We start from the raw sequence: 18,786 nt of genomic DNA, 5'->3' as shown, positions 1-18,786 counted from the left end.
TAATCACCCAGAAAACGACACACAAACACACACACACACACACACACACACACACACCATGTTCATGGACATAATTGATCACCAAGAAAACGACATACACACACACACACACCATGTTCGTGGATATAATTAATCACCAAGAAAACGACACACAAACACACACACACACACACACACACACACACACACACACACACACACACACACACACACCATGTTCATGGATACAATTAATCACCCAGAAAACGACACACAAACACACACACACACACACACACACACACACACACACACCATGTTCATGGACATAATTGATCACCAAGAAAACGACATACACACACACACACCATGTTCGTGGATATAATTAATCACCAAGAAAACGACACACAAACACACACACACACACACACACACACACACACACACACACACACACACACACCATGTTCATGGACATAATTGATCACCAAGAAAACGACACACACACACACATACATACACACACACACACCATGTTCATGGACATAATTGATCACCAAGAAAACGACACACACACACACACACACACACACACACACACACAAACACACCATGTTCATGGACATAATTGATCACCAAGAAAACGACACACACACACACACACACACACACACACACACACACACACACACACACACACACACACACACACACACCATGTTAATGAACATAATTGATCACCAAGAAAACGACACACACACACACACACACACACACACACACACACACACACACACACACACCTCGTTTTTTCATTTCTGTTCCTTGCAATTCTATCCCTCTCTTTCACACACACACACACACACACACACACACACACACACACACACACACACACACACACACACACACACACAAAAGACCTTCAGGATGAGTACACTGGCATGTTGATGAACGTATCTATGACATAAAGGACCGGTGATGCGTCAATTCCTAAAAGCCTGCAACTACAGAGACGTCTTTCAGGATGATATGTAATCACGATGCAGTGCAAGCGTTATTGCAAAACAAACTGTGTTCGTTCAAATAAAACCAACACTCTAGCTCGGTCACTATTGTCGTTGTGTCTGCAGGTGGAAACAATTCATAAAACACTAGAAAGCATCTCAAAATGCAAATCCCGTCTGCGTTCGCTTTGTACTCGAACTATGCTTGATGAAAACAGCTAAGACTACAATGGCACTCAGTAGAGCGCATAAACCTCCGCCAGGCTGAACAGTTTTACATTTTGTATCCCACTGATAGGTCAGATCTAGATCCGAACCTGAACCAAAATCGAATTGGCTTATTCTTCTCACCTACCCAACTCATCCACCAAGTTTTGTCATAAGCCGTCTCCAACTTTTTGAGATATCGTGTTATATATCATTTCTTGCCCCATCACTCAATGGTGAAGAATCCCTTAAAAATTATTAGATCCAGATCTGGATCTTCACCAAAATCTAATCATTTTGTCCTCGTCACATACCCAACCTGTCCACCAAGTTTCGTCCAAATCCGTCCACAAGTTTTTCAGATATCCTGTTATATATCATTTTTTTTGCCCTATCACTCAATGGTGACGAATCACTTAAAAATTCTAGTAGCTGGATCCGAATCTTCACCAAAATCTCATCATTTCGTCCTTGTGACATACGCTACATATCTGCCAAATTTCGTCCGAATCCGTCCACAACTTTTCGAGATATTTTGTTCACAGACAAACAAACAGACAAACAGACAGACAGACAGGGGTGAAAACATAACCTCCATCCACCTTCGGTAGCAGAGGTAAAACTAGAACAATAGACATTTAATTATTCAAAGATACCTTGACAAACCTCGGGCAAAAAAGTAGAAAGCCTTCCATTGGCAATTTGGCCAAATAACAAAATTGCCCGTTTAAGTGACTTACTCTCAGCTCTTCCCTGGGTAGTACCAGCCGGGTAGTGCACACAAATATGTGTATCCCGTGCTGATAGGCCGACAGGTTCTGTTGGGCGTGGTTCTGGGCGGGGCGGACCAGCATTAGCCAATTGCTTCGATTCTCATCTGAGAGGTCCAGCCATTCATGTCGCTGCTCTGCTTCCTCGGGACTAGTGTCCTCCGTTGCACTTGCTGCACGAACGAGCTGAAGAAGGAAACGCTCCAAATGAGTCATGGAAGAGAAGTCGAGTGGATAAAGGTGAGGAAAAGAAAAATGAGGTGGAAGAAAAATGAGGGGAAAGAAAAATGAGGGGAAAGAAAAATGAGGGGAAAGAAAAATGAGGGGAAAGAAAAATGAGGGGAAAGAAAATTGAGGAAAAATAGAGACGAAGGATAGAGGAAGGAAGAATTCAGAATGGGACAAACATGCGAAGGCAAAGACAAGAAAACCTTCAGTCGGAGTTTGTCTGGTACAAGTTCCCCTCGCGTCACCAGAGGGGCTTCGTAAGGCCCGAGCCTCGTCCGACGTTCTATCCTCCTCCTTGCGTGGACACCGCCTGTCTGTTTGTCGACGTACAAAACCTTTTTGACACACAATGGACATGCTATTGAGAGACAATGACTGTATATGCATGTAGAATCAGTCAAGTATGCTTTTATGGTGGTAAATGAGTAAATGCGAGTAAAGATTTAGAATTTAGGGCCGCAGGAGTTGATGAGGAATGGTGAGTGAGATGGAAATAGGCAGCTGAGCGTTGTTTTTAGAATACATTTAGAACAAGAAAAAGAGCCATCAGAGATCGCAAACCCTCGCCAGGGTGTATTTTCATTGGTTTTAAAGGCTTTTGTGTTGAAACAAATATGGCGGCCGAACCACGTGACCGATGACGTCATCATTATTTTTTTTCTAAACCAATTTATTCCTAGATTATGCTCAAGAAATTGCATCTTGATCGGATGAAGTTTTGTGCTTGTCGAATTATGACGTCATAATGGAGGGACCTATGACATCATTAACATATTTTATTTCCCATGGAGAGTTCTTTACAATGAGGCATGTCTCAATTTTTTCTATTCAGCACTTTTGGAGATATAGAGGTGCAAAGTTTTTCGTTTTTTTCAAGATGGCGGCTGAACCACGTGACCTAAGACGTCATAATTATCATTACAAAATTCTTCAGGTGGAGTTGCACCTATGGTGAAAATTTCCTGTCAATCGGACCAACTGTTGCAGAGAAAATCATATTTATTCTGTGCGGACAAACAGTAAAAACAAACAAACAAACAAACAAGAAGACGTCGTGTAGAGCACGATACTTGCAAAATCCCCCCCCCCCAAGGAAAAAAAATTCCATTGATACAGCAAATTGTCCATTTCATCAAGATTAAAATTGACAATCTTGATCAAAGCTCGGGTCAACAGGAAGAAAAGTGACGATTTTTCAGATGAAAAATGATGATTTTGGAAGGTTGACCTTGAGTTGACCTTTGACCTTTTGACCTCAAAAATAGTTAGTTTCCCTATTTAGTGACTCAATGTGCAAATGCTGTTCAATTTTCAAGTCAATCGGATGAAAATTGAGGATTTTAAAAACTTGGCCTATGTTGACCTTTTGGCCTATGTTGACCTCAAAAATAGTTGGTGGTTGAATTCAGTGACCATATATGTAAATCATCTTAGAGTTTCAAGTCAATTGGATGAAAATTGAGGATTTTAGAAATTTGGCCTATGTTGACCTTTTGGCCTATGTTGACCTCAAAAATACTTGGTGGTTGAATTCAGGGACCAGATATGCAAGTCTTCTTCAAATTTCAAGTCAATCGGATGAAAATTTAGGATTTTAGAAATTTGGCCTATGTTGACCTTTTGCCCTATGTTGACCTCAAATATACTTGGTGCTTGAATTCAGTGACCAGATATGCAAGTCCTCTTCAAATTTCAAGTCAATCGGATGAAAATTGAGGATTTTAGAAATTTGTCAAATTTGGTGACCTTTGGCCGATGTTGACCTTTTGACCTTTTGACCCCAAAAACAATAGGCTTCTCAATTGGGACGACCTATACAACTTGGTGAAGTTTCGTGACGATCGGTTTAGAATTGTGACCTGTAGGCCGGTGACAAACAGACAAGCAAACAGACAAACAGACACACAGACAGAACCACAAACGCAACCGACCAATATACTTGAAAATCTTCGATTTTGCAAGTAACAAACAAACGGACTCAAATGCAATACCCTCTCCTCTGGCGAAGGTAATAAACAGAGTTTAGAATGAATGTAAGAAAAACAATTAAAATATTAAATCTGGAATGAAAACACTCAAGGTACAAGTACTGCACATAAGATTTGATGAGATGTTGCCGTGTGGAAGTCTAGTGTGTTTATCTGTCTTTATCTTCGTGTCCGTTCAACCCCCTTGAGAGTTCAGGCGTACCCTGAGTAATGGACGTAATATATGAACTAACCTCCGAGGACCCCTGAATTATTTGTTTTCATCCACACTTTCGGACACCTGAACGGAGCTGGGGATACGGAAACTCCCCAACGTATCTACCAGGCCTCGGTTAGGAATACGTGAGGGTGGGCCCGAACTCAAGGTTTCTGGTCCACTACCGGGAGAAAGTGAGCGAGGATGCTGAAAAAGTATTTGTTTGCCGGTAGAGGCACATTGTGGAGCGAAGGGCATGAATGAATGGACAGCTGGTGGAACTTTACGCAGGTTGTGGACATGACATTCATGGTGAGCGTCTGATACTAGACAACGATTCCTGATTTCCAAGGTCATACGAGACAATCCAGATGTGTCCAGTGGAGGCCTTTGATCCTTGGTTCGAGGCAGCCACATACAGTCACGTGAAAAAGTAAGTACACCCCATGTAAAGTTTTGACTTTTTCAACATATTTCAACATACAGCTATTTGATCTTCATTTCAACAATATTGACAGATAAAGGTGATATAATATAACAAATATCATGAAACATTTACATTTTGTAGTCCATTGTATAATTTAAATAAACATAAATGCAAATTTCGCATGTGGAAAAAGTAAGTACACCCTTGGCTCCAATAGGTGGTATTGCCCCTTTTGGCAGAAACAACCTCAAGTAGGCGTTTCTTGTAACTGTCTACCAGTCTCTGACATCGACTGGGAGAAATTTTTGCCCACTCCTCCATGCAGAATTCTTTCAGCTGTGTGATGTTTGAGGGGTTTCTTGCATGCACAGCTCGTTTCAAATCCCCCCACAACATCTCGATGGGATTTAGATCCGGGCTTTGACTTGGCCATTCCAGAACCCTCCATTTCTTTCTTTTCAGCCATTCCTTGGTGGATTTACTGGCATGTTTAGGGTCATTGTCATGTTGCAAGCTCCACCTTCGGTTGAGCTTCAACTTTCCGGCAGATGGCCTCACATTATCCTCAAGCACCCTCTGGTACAATGAAGAATTCATAGTGGATTCTATGATGGTGAGCTGCCCAGGCCCTGATGCAGCAAAGCTGCCCCAAACCATAATATTTCCACCACCATGCTTTACAGTTGGTATCAGGTTCTTGTGGTCAAATGCTGTCTTTGGTTTTCGTCAAACATGTCTTCTGGTACTGTGGCCAAATAGCTCTACCTTTGACTCATCTGTCCAGAGCACATTGTTCCAGAAGTGCTGGTCTTTGCCGAGGTGTTCATGGGCAAACTTTAGTCTTGCCCTGATTTTCTTTCTGGACAGCAAAGGTTTCCTCCTGGCACACCTCCCATGTAGATCAAATTTGTGCAGCCTCTTTCCAATGGTAGACTCGTGCACTTTGACATCAACGATGGCAAGAGCTACCTGTAGGTCCCGTGATGACATTCTGGAGCTCTTAGAGACTTCTTTCAACATCTTGCGGTCTGCTCTCGGGCTGAACTCGCTGGAGCGGCCTGGCCTGAACAAGTTGGCAGTTGTTTGGAATCTTCTCCACTTGTAGATGATCTTCCGGACAGTCGAATGATTGATTTCAAATTGTTTGGAGATATTTTTTAATCCCTTCCCAGACTCGTAGGCATCTATAACCTTCATTCTGAAGGCCTCAGAGAGCTCTTTTGATCTAGGCATGGTGACGCCGCACACTTCAATAACAAAGAGCAAACCAAACTAAATGTCTGAGGTTTAAATAAGACAGGTTCCTCCAAGATCCTCTCTAACGATGTTCTAATCATTTACACCTGAGCTGGTGCACCTGATTCTAATTTTAGGTATTTGAAGTAGTGATAAATGTAGGGGTGTACTTACTTTTTCCACGTGCGAAATTTGCATTTATGTTTATTTAAATTATACAATGGACTACAAAATGTAAATGTTTCATGATATTTGTTATATTATATCACCTTCATCAATCAATGTTGTTGAAATGAAGATCAAATAGCTGTATGTTGAAATATGGTGAAAAAGTCAAAACTTTACATGGGGTGTACTTACTTTTTCACGTGACTGTACATGGTGTGCATTGCCGTCAAGCACGCACTCCTTCCTGATGAACTCGTGGTCAAGAAGTCGTCATGCGAAGTCCTTCGTTGGCACACCTGAGCTCCTCACCACACACAAGGCTTTCATCCGCAGCTCAATGGAATACTGCTCTCCCCTCTGGGCTGGTGCTCCTGCCTCACACCTAGCTCGGCTTCACGCTGTTGAAACCAAAGCTTTCAGAATCATTGGAATCTCTTGCGATGAAGCTAACTCCGAGGGCCTTTCACTCTCTCACCGCAGGCAGGTTGGTGGACTTTCTGTCTTCTACCGACTCCTCTCCGGCCTTTCCCCCCCCCCCCCCCCCCCCCAGCTCTCTCTGTGCTCTGTCCCCCAAATGTTCCTACAGGTTGCACAAGATCTGCCAGCAACCCTCTTATGGTTAAACTGCCAGAATCAAGACTCTCTGCTCACCTTCACTCTTTCATTCCTCTTTTCTCCCGCCTCTGGAACAAACTCCCTCACTCTCTTCAATCCCACTCCTCCCTCCCAGGTCTTTAAAACAGCTGTTCACCACCATCTCTTATCTTCCCCCATCCAGAACCTTGATCTTTTCTAGCCCCATTAATTCACCCCAGATCCACTTTTCTGAATTACCGACTTCTTTCTTGGAAATCCTAGCAGTGTCCATGTGTTTTTTTTTACCTCTCCCACCCCCCCCCCCCCCCACCCTTGCCACGCCTCCTCTCCCCAAGCCCTCTCCCTCCCACAGATCTCCCAATGTCCCTGTTGTCTACTGTTGTACTTGTGTACTTCCCTCTCTCTCCTCATCTTGTCTCCCGCTCCCTTTATCATATGTTTTATGTGTCAGTTTGTTTTTTTATGATTAATGTTAGCTCTTACATGAGCCTCGACCTTGTATACAAAAAAACCCCAAAATAAATAAATAATAATAAACAAAGAAATAAATTTTAAAAAGTCTACGTTCGTGGAGCCAATCCAATGAACAATGAATTGAACAGCCAATCCAATGAGCATAGTCGCCTGTTATAATGAGACTGCTGTATAACAAGGAGGAATTTGACATCACGGGATGGGACGGGGGGGGGGGTGGGGGGGGGGAGGAAAACATGTGACTCAGAGTGAGGGTAAAAGGAGAGTGATGCAGTAACATTAAGTTCAGAATGTAAAAAGGCAATAACCATGGAAAGCACAACCAAGTACATGACATGTTTGAAAATGGGAGGTTCAGGGGGGTTTTTTCCGAGTGAAAGGCACACCTGTGGGAGAGTAGCGTAAGCGAGGGTCAGTGGAGACCGGTTAGGAATAGGGAAAAGTGGACCATGTTGAGGACATGGAGGAGAGAGACTCCGTTGGCAATCCTCACACCCTGCAAAACACACACACACACACACACACACACACACACACACACACACACACACACACACACACACACACACACACACACCAATCAATACACCCAATCCAAATGTGCTGCCTTCTCCAACCACAAAAACGTCATAGCAACTTGGTCTCAACCCAGGCCTCCCATGAACTAACAAACTCTGCCAAGGCACAACAACAAAATTCACTCATTGCTTCATTCATTTGATAATCTGTTGTTTTGTACGTTTTCTTTTATGAAATATCCTCGGTGTAGAGTCCCCACATTGCTACCCCTTAGTGCTCACAGCCACACTCCCTCACATAGTAAATTGGGATCAAATTCTACCGGCACTTGTTCTTCTGCTGCAAGGACCACCTGGTGGAAACACAGTCGGAGAGACAAGAAGGGCATTAAGATGGGATATCAGAGTAAGCAAGAAGACAATGGTGGTGGTAAAGATGGATGTGTAGAGATGGGACAGGTTGAAAAGAGAAGGGTGTGGAGAAGAGAGGAGGCAAGAGTAAGGTGGAGGCAAAACAACATTAGAAGGATCTGTACGAATAATGGTATGTATTTTGAAATAAACAATGGATTAAAAATCTTTCAATATCCTGAAGCATTTTACTTGTAAGTAGTAAATAACAATGTATGGACAAGACCACCAAGCATTGCATATTGTTTTTTATTTATTTACTAGCAAAGGTACCCGGCATTGTCGGGTAACGCAGAGTTGCTTTGTAACGGGAATATGAAGGGGGGGAGGGGGAGAGAGAAGGGGCTGGAGAGAGAGGCGGGGGGAGGGGGGAATGGAGAGGAGAGGGGAAGGGGAAGGCAAGGCAGCGTTAGGAGAGGGGAAGGGGAAGGCAAGGCAGCGTTAGGAGAGGGGAAGGGGAAGGCAAGGCAGCGTTAGGAGAGGGGAAGGGGAAGGCAAGGCAGCGTTAGGAGAGGGGAAGGGGAAGGCAAGGCAGCGTTAGGAGAGGGGAAGGGGAAGGCAAGGCAGCGTTAGGAGAGGGGAAGGGAAGGCAGTGGTGGGGAGAGGGAGGCAGTGTGAAGAGATGGGAAGGCAGTGTGATGAGCGGGAGAAGGCAGTGTGAGCGGAGAAAGGAAGGTAGCATGAGAGAAGAGGAGGGAAGGGAAGGCAACGTGAGGAGAGGGGAGGAGGAAAGGGGGTTGGGAGCTGGAGGGTTGTGGAGGGGGAGGGATAAGGGGATAGAATAGGGGAGAGGGATGGGTAAGGGGAAGCGAAGGCAGCATGAAGGGAGGGGTGGGCTAAGGGGAGACGGGAGGGGAAAGGGAGAGGAGAGGGGAAGGGTAGGGAGGAGGTGGAGGGGAAGGGTGAAGGGGGAAGGTAAAGGCAACGGGGAAGGTGAGGGTGAAGAGGAGGGAGAGAAGAAGGGGGAGAGGGGAGAGGTGTGAGTTGATGAGGGGAGGAGGGAGGGGAGCAGAGAGGAAAGAGGAGGAGGGAGTGGAGGGGAAGGTGCGAGGAGGAAGGGAAGGGCGGGAGGGGGAATGGGAGGGGAGGTAAATGTGGAGGGGAAAAGAGAGAGGAGGGTGAGGGGAAAAGGGAGGGGTGGTAGAAGGTAAAGGGGTGGGGGAGAGAGACAGGTAGGGGAGAGAGAGGGGGAGGGGGGGGGGAGGATTAAAAAAAAAGAGAGAAAGGTCAGGGGAGGGAGTGGAGGGGGTGTGGTTAGCAAAGAGAATAATGTTATGCTTAATGGAGTGCGCGCGTGAGCACACACACACACAAATCTACCATATGAGCCTATGTGAGTGCACCAAGGTTCGAAATTCTGTTGCAGTAAAGCATATAAACACGCATAAGGTACATCAAACCGACAACCCCAAAGGACCAAAGGTTTACCCTGAAACAGGCCTTTGTTCGAAGATCAGTGGACTTTCTACTTTTCAAAGGAAGGAAATAATTTAAATACAATATAGGCATATCAGGAGGAGCGCCATGCTCTGTTAATTTGATATATTTTGCATTCCTTACTCCAGAGATTTCCCCACTGAGTAAACAGGCGCGACTGCGGAAGTCTTGCTGTCGATCGTGCTGATTCATTATTTTCATTTCATTTAATTCCTGCTGGTTAATTATTTTCATTTTTACTCAATAAGCTACATTATGGGCACATTCCTTTTTTTTTTTCTTTTTTTTTGTATACAAGATCGAGGCTCGTGAAAGAGCTAACATTAATCACACAAAAAGACAAACCGACACACAAAACACAAAAAACAAGGGGAGCGGCAGACAAGATGGGGAGAGAGGGGGAAGGACACAAAAGAGAGGGGGAAGAGGGGGAAGGACACAAACACAGGTCCACACACAGGAAGGTCCTTAATATTTTATTCACTCAATACAAGCTTGGAACAGTTGAAAAAGTTAAGTTTAATGCTTTGGCAATATGGAGCAGGAAGGAAAGCCTTGCTGGAAACTGAGTAAAACATATACACTTGGTTATAATAATCGCTCATGTGTTAATTTTTCAGATTTCACTCCAGATTTCAATACTTATTAGGTGCATGGGATCCGATCATCAAATCTGAATCCAGATTTCAATTATATCATTTAATTCAATTACATTTCAAAAGTTATATTCAAAAATTATTCAATTATAATAATTATATTATTTAGTCCACAAGAGTAGATAATGTTTCCAAGCCAAAGCACGTTTCAAAAGGCCAAAGCAAAATGGCGTCTTAAGAACCCAGCGATGTGACAGTGGGATGAACAAGATGGCGGATCACCATTTTGGTAAGGTTATCTAGATTTTTTTTGTTATGATCACCCCATTAATCATCTTCAAAAAGGGTGTTTTAAAACACCCAAACACCCAGTCATTCATGCAACAACTTGGAGGTTGAGAATTATGCATTCAAAGTTTGGGACCACTAGGTCTCATGGTTTTGGAGTTATGGAGGAGACACACACACACTGACACATGCTAACACACACTGCCTTTTATTATTATGGATGAGATGAGGGAAGCGGTGCTAGGTAAGGTACATACTACGAACGATGGCGTGTTTAAAAGCAAGGCCTCCTCTACTTTTACACAAAAGCAGATAAAGATACTCGAATGAAACAAAGCACAGACAAGACATTAGTTCACACCTACTTGGTGCAAAGTTTTGTGTTTCTGACACTACATGCCTCAGTGCTATGTTAGTCAAGAGGGAAGAGGGCACCACAACATTGTCAGTGCTGTGAAGCGTGAAGTACTGGGGGTGAGAGTTGGGATGACTGACTGGAGATTAAATGACTGGAGATAAGATGACTGGAGATGAGAGTTTGGATGACTGACTAGAGATTAAATGACTGGAGATAAGATGACTGGAGATGAAAGATGGGATGACTGACTGTAGATGAGAGTTAGGATGACTGACTGGAGATGGGAGTTGGGTGACTGCCTGGGGATGAGAGTTGGGATGACTGACTGAGGATGACTGCAGATGAGATGACTGCAGATGAGATGACTGGAGATGAGAGTTGGGATGACTATAGATGAGAGATGGGATGACTGACGAGATGAGAGTTGGGTGACTGACTGGAAGAGAGTTGGGTGACTGACTGGAGAAGAGAGTTGGGTGACTGACTGGAGAAGAGAGTTGGGTGACTGACTGGAGAAGAGAGTTGGGTGACTGACTGGAGAAGAGAGTTGGGTGACTGACTGGAGAAGAGAGTTGGGTGACTGACTGGAGAAGAGAGTTGGGTGACTGACTGGAGAAGAGAGTTGGGTGACTGACTGGAGAAGAGAGTTGGGTGACTGACTGGAGAAGAGTTGGGTGACTGACTGGAGAAGAGAGTTGGGTGACTGACTGGAGAAGAGAGTTGGGTGACTGACTGGAGAAGAGAGTTGGGTGACTGACTGGAGAAGAGAGTTGGGTGACTGACTGGAGAAGAGAGTTGGGTGACTGACTGGAGAAGAGAGTTCGGTGACTGACTGGAGAAGAGAGTTGGGTGACTGACTGGAGAAGAGTTGGGTGACTGACTGGAGAAGAGAGTTGGGATGACTGACCGAAGATGAGAGTTTGGATGACTGACTGGAGAAGAGAGTTGGGTGACTGACTGGAGAAGAGAGTTGGGTGACTGACTGGAGAAGAGAGTTGGGTGACTGACTGGAGAAGAGAGTTGGGTGACTGACTGGAGATGAGAGTTGGGTGAATGACTGGAGATGACTGCAGATGAGATGACTGGAGATGAGATTTGGGATGACTATGGATGAGAGTTGGGTGACTGGGGAAGAGAGTTGGGTGACTGACTGGAGATGAGAGTTTGATGACTGACTAGAGATGACTGGAGATGAGTTAGGTGACTCACTGGAGATGAGAGTTGGGTGACTCACTGGAGATGAGAGTTGGGTGACTCACTGGAGATGAGAGTTGGGCAACTGACTGGAGATGAGAGTTGGGCAACTGACTGGAGATGAGAGTTGGGTAACTGACTGGAGATGAGAGTTGGGATGACAAGAGATGAGAGTTGGGTGACTGACTGGAGATGAGAGTTTGATGAATGACTGGAGATGACTGGAGATGAGAGTTGGGTGCACCATTACGATCCTGAGAGCATGAGATCGTCAATGGAGTAACGCCAAAAAGGATCACCTGCCCTGCCTTGGCTCCGTCAGATTTTCATCTCTTCCCCAAACTTAAGGAACACCCTCGTGGAGAACATTTTCTTCCGACGACGATGTCAAAGCCTCTACAAAGCGCTGGTTAAGTCAGTAGGATCACAGTTCTATCGTGACATTATCACAAAACTATTTGAACATTGGTAAAAATGTGTGGACCACAGTGGTGATCTTGTTGAGAAATAAATATGCACCGCAGTGGAATAACAATTGATGTTAGAATCTGTCTTTGTTTCATTTAAATATCATTACCTGTTTTGCAGAAAAATAAAAGGGTGGATTACCTTTCAACAGGCCCTCATATATGTAAAAGGAAGAAAGAAAAATTGATGGCAGGAATAAATGCAGGTGGCGGGCACAAGTATTCGAGCGCAGATGTGCTCGATGTGCTCGATGTTTTCGTTTTCTCTCTCTTCTCTCTTCTCTCTTCTCTTCTCTTCTCTTCTCTTCTCTTCTCTTCTCTTCTCTTCTCTTCTCTTCTCTCTTCTCTCTTCTCTCTCTCTCTCTCTCTCTCTCTCTCTCTCTCTCTCTCTCTCTCTCTCTCTCTCTCTAACACCTCCCCATTTACTTTTTTAAAACATATTTCTGTCCTCCATTGTTATTTCGTCCCGAAGTGCTTTAAACCTTTTCATTGCACCTGATTCGAGTAAGTTTCCTGGCAAGCTGGTTCATGTGCTACCTCCAATCCATTCTGACTGCCACCTCGTTTACACATCACGATTCTCAAATGAACAGAGGGAATGGTGAACAGGTGTGCATTGTGAACTGAATAGGAATATGGACGGAAACCAAAGATCGGATACGATGTTTATGTAACTGCGTTCCATAAACCAAACACTCCTTTCATCAGATGGAGAGAGCAACAAGTAAACTCAGAATAGAAAAGACTATTTACCAGTTTTTAATGTTGGAGCAGATTAGTCAAATGGTCATCGTGAAAAACGAACATACAAACAAACTGCTGTATATCGTGTTGTGTTCACGGATAGTGTTGTTGTTGTTATATCTCCCCGGATAGTTCTCTCGAAAAAGCCCGCAGCATGGAGACAGCCGATCAATGTCCCAGGAGCGACCTGAAGGAGCTGGGGGGGCTCCCACGTCGATCGGAAGAATGGACGCGACAAAAAGCCGGAATTCATCCGAGTTGCTTTAATCAAACCAAACACTCAGGCACTCTGAAAAGCCCGTTTATCGGGCAGCAATATATATACATATTATCCCGGAGCGTTTGCCCAGGAAAGGCGAGAGGGGGCGTGGCCCAGCGTCCCGACCGAGGCCTGGCAAGTTGAGCGCGGGCCTGCCCGGGCGTCCTGGACGAGCCCGGCATGGTGATCGCTCCGCGTCCTTGATAGGTGCAAGGCGATTGTGAAAACCCAGCGGTAGCCGCTACACACGTCCCCCCAGAATCGACTTGCACCGGCAGGGTCAATTTGAGGGGGGTCCTGATGACCCGGCCGAAGCGACCCCTGGCGGGTCGTGGGAGGGGGTCCGGTGTGGTGGTGGGCGGTCGAGTGGGGCGCACCGTGGACGGGGGGCGGCCTCGCCGCGGCGGAAGGGCCACCCGTGGTGAGTGGTCGACGTCCACGTGCGCCGGCTTGAGGCGGTCCACCGCAATCCGGTCCGACCTGACGCCGATGTCGATGACGAACGACTTGTCGTCCCGTCGCAGCACCCGGAAGGGCCCGTCGTACGGCGGCCGGAGTGGCCCCCGATGTGCGTCGTGACGCACAAAAACATACTCCGCTGTGCGAAGTGCTGGGGGGACGTAGGACTGGGGGTCACCGTGGTGGGATGTTGGCACGGGGGCAAACCGTCGGGCGGCCTCCTGGAGGTCCGAGCGCTGGTGAGCTGCGGACCAGGGACTGGTAGCGTCGGGCACGAATTCGCCCGGGACGCGTAGCGCCTGGCCATAGACAAGCTCGGCGGTGGATGCCTGGAGGTCCTCCTTGGGGGCCGTGCGGAGGCCCAAAAGGACCCACGGCAGCCGGTCGGCCCAACCGCCGTCTTGAAGGCCGGCCATGAGCGCGGCCTTCATGGAGCGGTGGAATCGCTCGCACAACCCGTTTGCTTGGGGGTGGTAGGCCGTAGTACGGTGGAGCTTGACCCCCAGGTTGCGGGCGACCACGCCGCACAGCTCGGAGGTGAACTGTGGTCCGCGGTCTGACGAGATGTCCGCCGGTGCGCCGAAGCGGGCGACCCAGGTGGCGATGAAAGCCTGCGCCACGTCGGCGGTGGTGGTGGAGACGAGGGGAACGGCCTCCGGCCACCTGGTGGTCCTGTCCACCATGGTGAGCAGGTGTGTGAACCCCCGTGACGGGGGGAGGGGGACCACCAGATCCACGTTGACGTGGTCGAAACGTCGTTCAGGCACGGTGAAAGGTGCCAGCGGGGCCTGGGTGTGTCGGTGGACCTTGGCCCGTTGGCAGGCCGTGCAGGTGCTGGTCCAATCGCGGACGTCCCGACGAAGGCCGTGCCAGACGAATCGCGCCGACACCAGCTTCTGGGAAGCTTTCCGGCCCGGGTGGGAAAGGCCGTGGAGGGAGGCGAAGATGCGGCGTTGCCAGGTGACGGGCACGATGGGGCGAGGCTGGCCTTGGGAGACGTCGCAGAGCAGGACAGTGTCCGCGAAGGGGATGTCGGCCAGGCGGAGGCCCGTGTCCGCCGCCCGGAGGGCTTGCACCGTGGTGTCGGTGGTTTGGTCCGCCGCCATAAGCGCAAAGTCCATGCCCAGGTGGACCGCGTTCGCGCTGGCCCGGGAAAGACAGTCGGCCACGGCGTTGTTTTTGCCGGCGACGTGCCGGATGTCCGTGGTAAACTCCGACACGGCGGAGAGGTGGCGCTGTTGGCGGGCCGACCACGGCTCCGTGACCTTGGCCATGGCGTAAACCAACGGCTTGTGGTCGACGAACGCCGTGAAAGGTCGGCCCTCCAGGAGGTGGCGGAAATGGCGGACGGCCAGGTGTAGACCGAGGAGCTCCCGGTCAAACGTGCTGTATTTGAGCTCGTTCGGCCGGAGCTGCCGGCTGAAAAAAGCGAGGAGTGGCTGCCAAACCCCGTTCACCCATTGCTCATGTACGGCGCCCACCGCGTAGTCGGAGGCATCCGTGGTGAGGGCGATGGGAGCGTTGAGCACCGGGTGAGCGAGCAGTGTTGCGTCGGCGAGGGCCCGCTTTGAGCTTTGGAAGGCCGCATCCATTGCTGCGGACCAGGCGATGTCGTGCTTGGCCGGCTTGCCCCGGAGGGCTTCGTAGAGGGGCCGCATGAGTTGAGCAGCGCGGGGCACGAAGCGGTGATAAAAATTCACCATTCCCAGGAATTCCTGCAGGGCCTTTATGGTGCGGGGACGCGGGAACGTGGTGATGGCCTCGACCTTGGTTGGCAGCGGCACGGCCCCGTTCTTGGTGATGTGGTGGCCCAAAAAATCAACGGCCATCGTGCCGAAGTGGCATTTGGCCGGGTTGACGATGAGGCCGTGCTCGCTGAGGCGCCCGAACAGTGTTCGGAGGTGGAGGAGGTGCTCGGCCCGGGACGTGCTGGCGACGAGGATGTCGTCCAGGTAAACGAAAAGGAACGGCAGGTCACGCAGCACGCCGTCCATCAAGCGCTGGAACGCCTGAGCCGCGTTCTTGAGACCAAATGGCATCCGCAAGAATTCGAATAAGCCGAACGGCGTGATGACTGCCGTTTTAGGGACGTCGGCCGCCCTGACAGGTACCTGGTGATATCCCCGTATGAGATCAATTTTCGAAAAAATGACCCGTCCCGCCAGACGGGCGGAGAAGTCTTGGATATGCGGGATCGGGTACCTGTCAGGGGTGGTAGCGTCATTGAGACGGCGGTAGTCGCCACACGGGTGCCATCCACCCCCCGGCTTTGGCACGATGTGCAGTGGCGAGGCCCACGCGCTATCGGAGCGCCGCACGATGCCGAGGTGCTCCAATGCATCGAATTCGGCCTTCGCCACGGCGAGCTTGGCTGGGTCGAGGCGGCGGGCCCTGGCGTAGACCGGCGGGCCCGTGGTTGGTATGTGGTGCTCGATCCCATGCCGTACTGCGACGGCCGAAAACGTCGGCCGCGTGAGGGCCGGGAACTCCGTGAGCAGGCGAGCAAACTCGTTCGCCGCCGGGACGGCGCATGCCAGCTCGGTCGGCGCGGAGCTGCTCAATGTGCATACCAGGGAGCTGAAGGTTTCGGCGTTGATTAAACGACGCCGTTGGACGTCCACCAGCAGTCCGTGTGCGCAGAGGAAGTCGGCGCCTAGCAGAGCCATGGGCACGTTTGCGGTTACAAACGTCCAAGCAAAGCGTTGGCCGCCGAAGCAGAGGGTGACGTTGCGCGGGCCGAAGGTGCGGATGGTCGATCCGTTGGCCGCAACCAAGGAGGGGCCGCAAACCGCGGATTGCCTGTCCTGGTCAGAGGCGGGTATGACGCTCAGTTGGGCGCCGGTGTCGCACAGGAAGCGCTGTCCGGACGCTTTATCCGTGATGAACAGTAAGTTGCCCGTGTGGCCGGCGCTCATGGCTGGTAATGAACGCCGGCCCGGCCGTTTCCCGGCCTGCCGAAGGTGCACGGGGGCCGGCATGTCCGGGCCTTCTGTCCGAACCTGGCATGATAGTAACACCACGCTTGGTCAGGTGGAGGCCCCGGTCGTCGTGCTGGAGGTGGTCGGCTCGGTGTAGCGGCCGCCAATTGCGTCGGCAGTTCGGTCGTCGACCGTGCCGGGTGCTCGGGCGCCATGGGTGTTGCGTCGGACGGCGGTGGGTCCCATGTCGCCGCTGCGATGCGCTGTCCTGCGGCGGAGATCTTGTCGGCTTCTCTGGCAAGGGCCCGGGGATCTGTGATCGTCGTGCTTGCCAGGGCGAGGCGTACCGGGTTAGGCAGCTGACGGAGGAACAGCTCCCGGAACAGGAATGCCGGAGAGTGCTCGCCGAGCAGTGAAAGCATGTAGTCCATTCGCTCGGAAGGGCGCGTGTCGCCGAGCTCGGGCAGGTCGAGCAGGCGCCGTGCACGTTCCGCCGATGGGAGGGCGAAAGCGTCGAGGAGAAGCTTCTTAATCGCGCCGTATTTGTCAGCGGCTGGCGGGCTCTCGAGGAGGCTCAGGGCGCGGGCCGCGGTGGCCGAACCGAGCGCTGCTACCACATGGTGGAAGCGGGTGTCGTCGGCCGTGATGCCTCGCAGGGCGAACAGGGAATCCGCCTGTGCGAACCAAACCGCCGCGTGAGCCTCCCAGAAGGTAGGCAGTTTAAGGGCGACTGCCGTGTCCATGTCGGTAGGTCACCAATGAAGGAGCTGGGGCTCCCACGTCGATCGGAAGAATGGACGCAACAAAAAGCTGGAATTCATCCGAGTTGCTTTAATCAAACCAAACACTCAGGCACTCTGAAAAGCCCGTTTATCGGGCAGCAATATATATACATATTATCCCGGAGCGTTTGCCCAGGAAAGGCGAGAGGGGGCGTGGCCCAGCGTCCTGGCTGCGGCCTGGCAAGTTGAGGGCGAGCCTGCCCGGGCGTCCTGGACGAGCCCGGCATGGTGATCGCTCCGCGTCCTTGATAGGTGCAAGGCGATTGTGAAAACCCAGCGGTAGCCATTACAGACCCATATATCCCCCACATCCAGGATGGTGCACCCCAATCTTCACGAAGTCAAGGCCAAGACAGAGTGGGAGTGGGAGTGGGAGTGGGAGTGGGAGAGGGAGAGGGAGAGGGAGAGGGAGAGAGAGAAGAGGGAAAGGGCCAGTCCATGGGGGCGACCTCAAATCAAAACAACCTCAAATCGGCACTCTGACCGTGACCGCACTTGCCCTGATGAATCTGGGCAGCAGGAAAGAAATGGGGAAGATTTGGCCCCCCGACTTGCATTGGGGGTGGAGGGTACAACCACCGTGAAGAGGCAACTCTGATAGTTGTCACGAATAGTGTTTTACAACTTGGTGGAAATGCCGTTTATACAGTCACGTGAAAAAGTAAGTACACCCCATGTAAAGTTTTGACATTTTCAACACATTTCAACATACAGCTATTAGATCTTCATTTCAACAATATTGATAGATAAAGGTGATATAATATAACAAATATCATGAAACATTTACATTTTGTAGTCCATTGTATAATTTAAATAAACATAAATGCAAATTTCGCATGTGGAAAAAGTAAGTACACCCTTGGCTCTAATAGGTGGTATTGCCCCCTTTGGCAGAAACAACCTCAAGTAGGCGTTTCTTATAACTGTCTACCAGTCTCTGACATCGACTGAGAGAAATTTTTGCCCACTCCTCCATGCAGAATTCTTTCAGCTGTGGGATGCTTGAGGGGTTTCTTGCATGCACAGCTCGTTTCAAATCCCCACACAACATCTCGATGGGATTTAGATCCGGGCTTTG

General features: G+C 49.3%; 1 protein-coding gene across 3 annotated transcripts in view; it reads right to left on the bottom strand.

Annotated features, from left to right (window-relative positions):
* Positions 1–18,786, bottom strand: part of LOC137439528 (PR domain zinc finger protein 10) — a 111,290-nt gene that overhangs the window by 46,694 nt on the left and 45,810 nt on the right. For 2 of the 3 annotated variants that reach the window (XM_068135358.2, XM_078768110.1), the window contains exons 4-7: positions 8,094–8,148; positions 7,664–7,773; positions 2,395–2,526; positions 1,934–2,149 (exon numbers count right to left, since the gene is read on the bottom strand). In XM_068135358.2, coding sequence (XP_067991459.1) covers positions 1,934–2,149; positions 2,395–2,526; positions 7,664–7,773; positions 8,094–8,148 — 513 coding nt within the window. The remainder of the gene's footprint in view (positions 1–1,933; positions 2,150–2,394; positions 2,527–7,663; positions 7,774–8,093; positions 8,149–18,786) is intronic. The other variant, XM_068135360.2, reaches the window with a different exon arrangement.

Source organism: Myxine glutinosa, chromosome 14, assembly GCF_964187855.1.
Source record: "Myxine glutinosa chromosome 14, kmMyxGlut1.1, whole genome shotgun sequence".
Taxonomy (NCBI): domain Eukaryota; kingdom Metazoa; phylum Chordata; class Myxini; order Myxiniformes; family Myxinidae; genus Myxine; species Myxine glutinosa.
The sequence above is the reverse complement of the archived record's forward strand: the minus strand, read 5'-3'. Positions and strand labels throughout refer to the sequence as shown.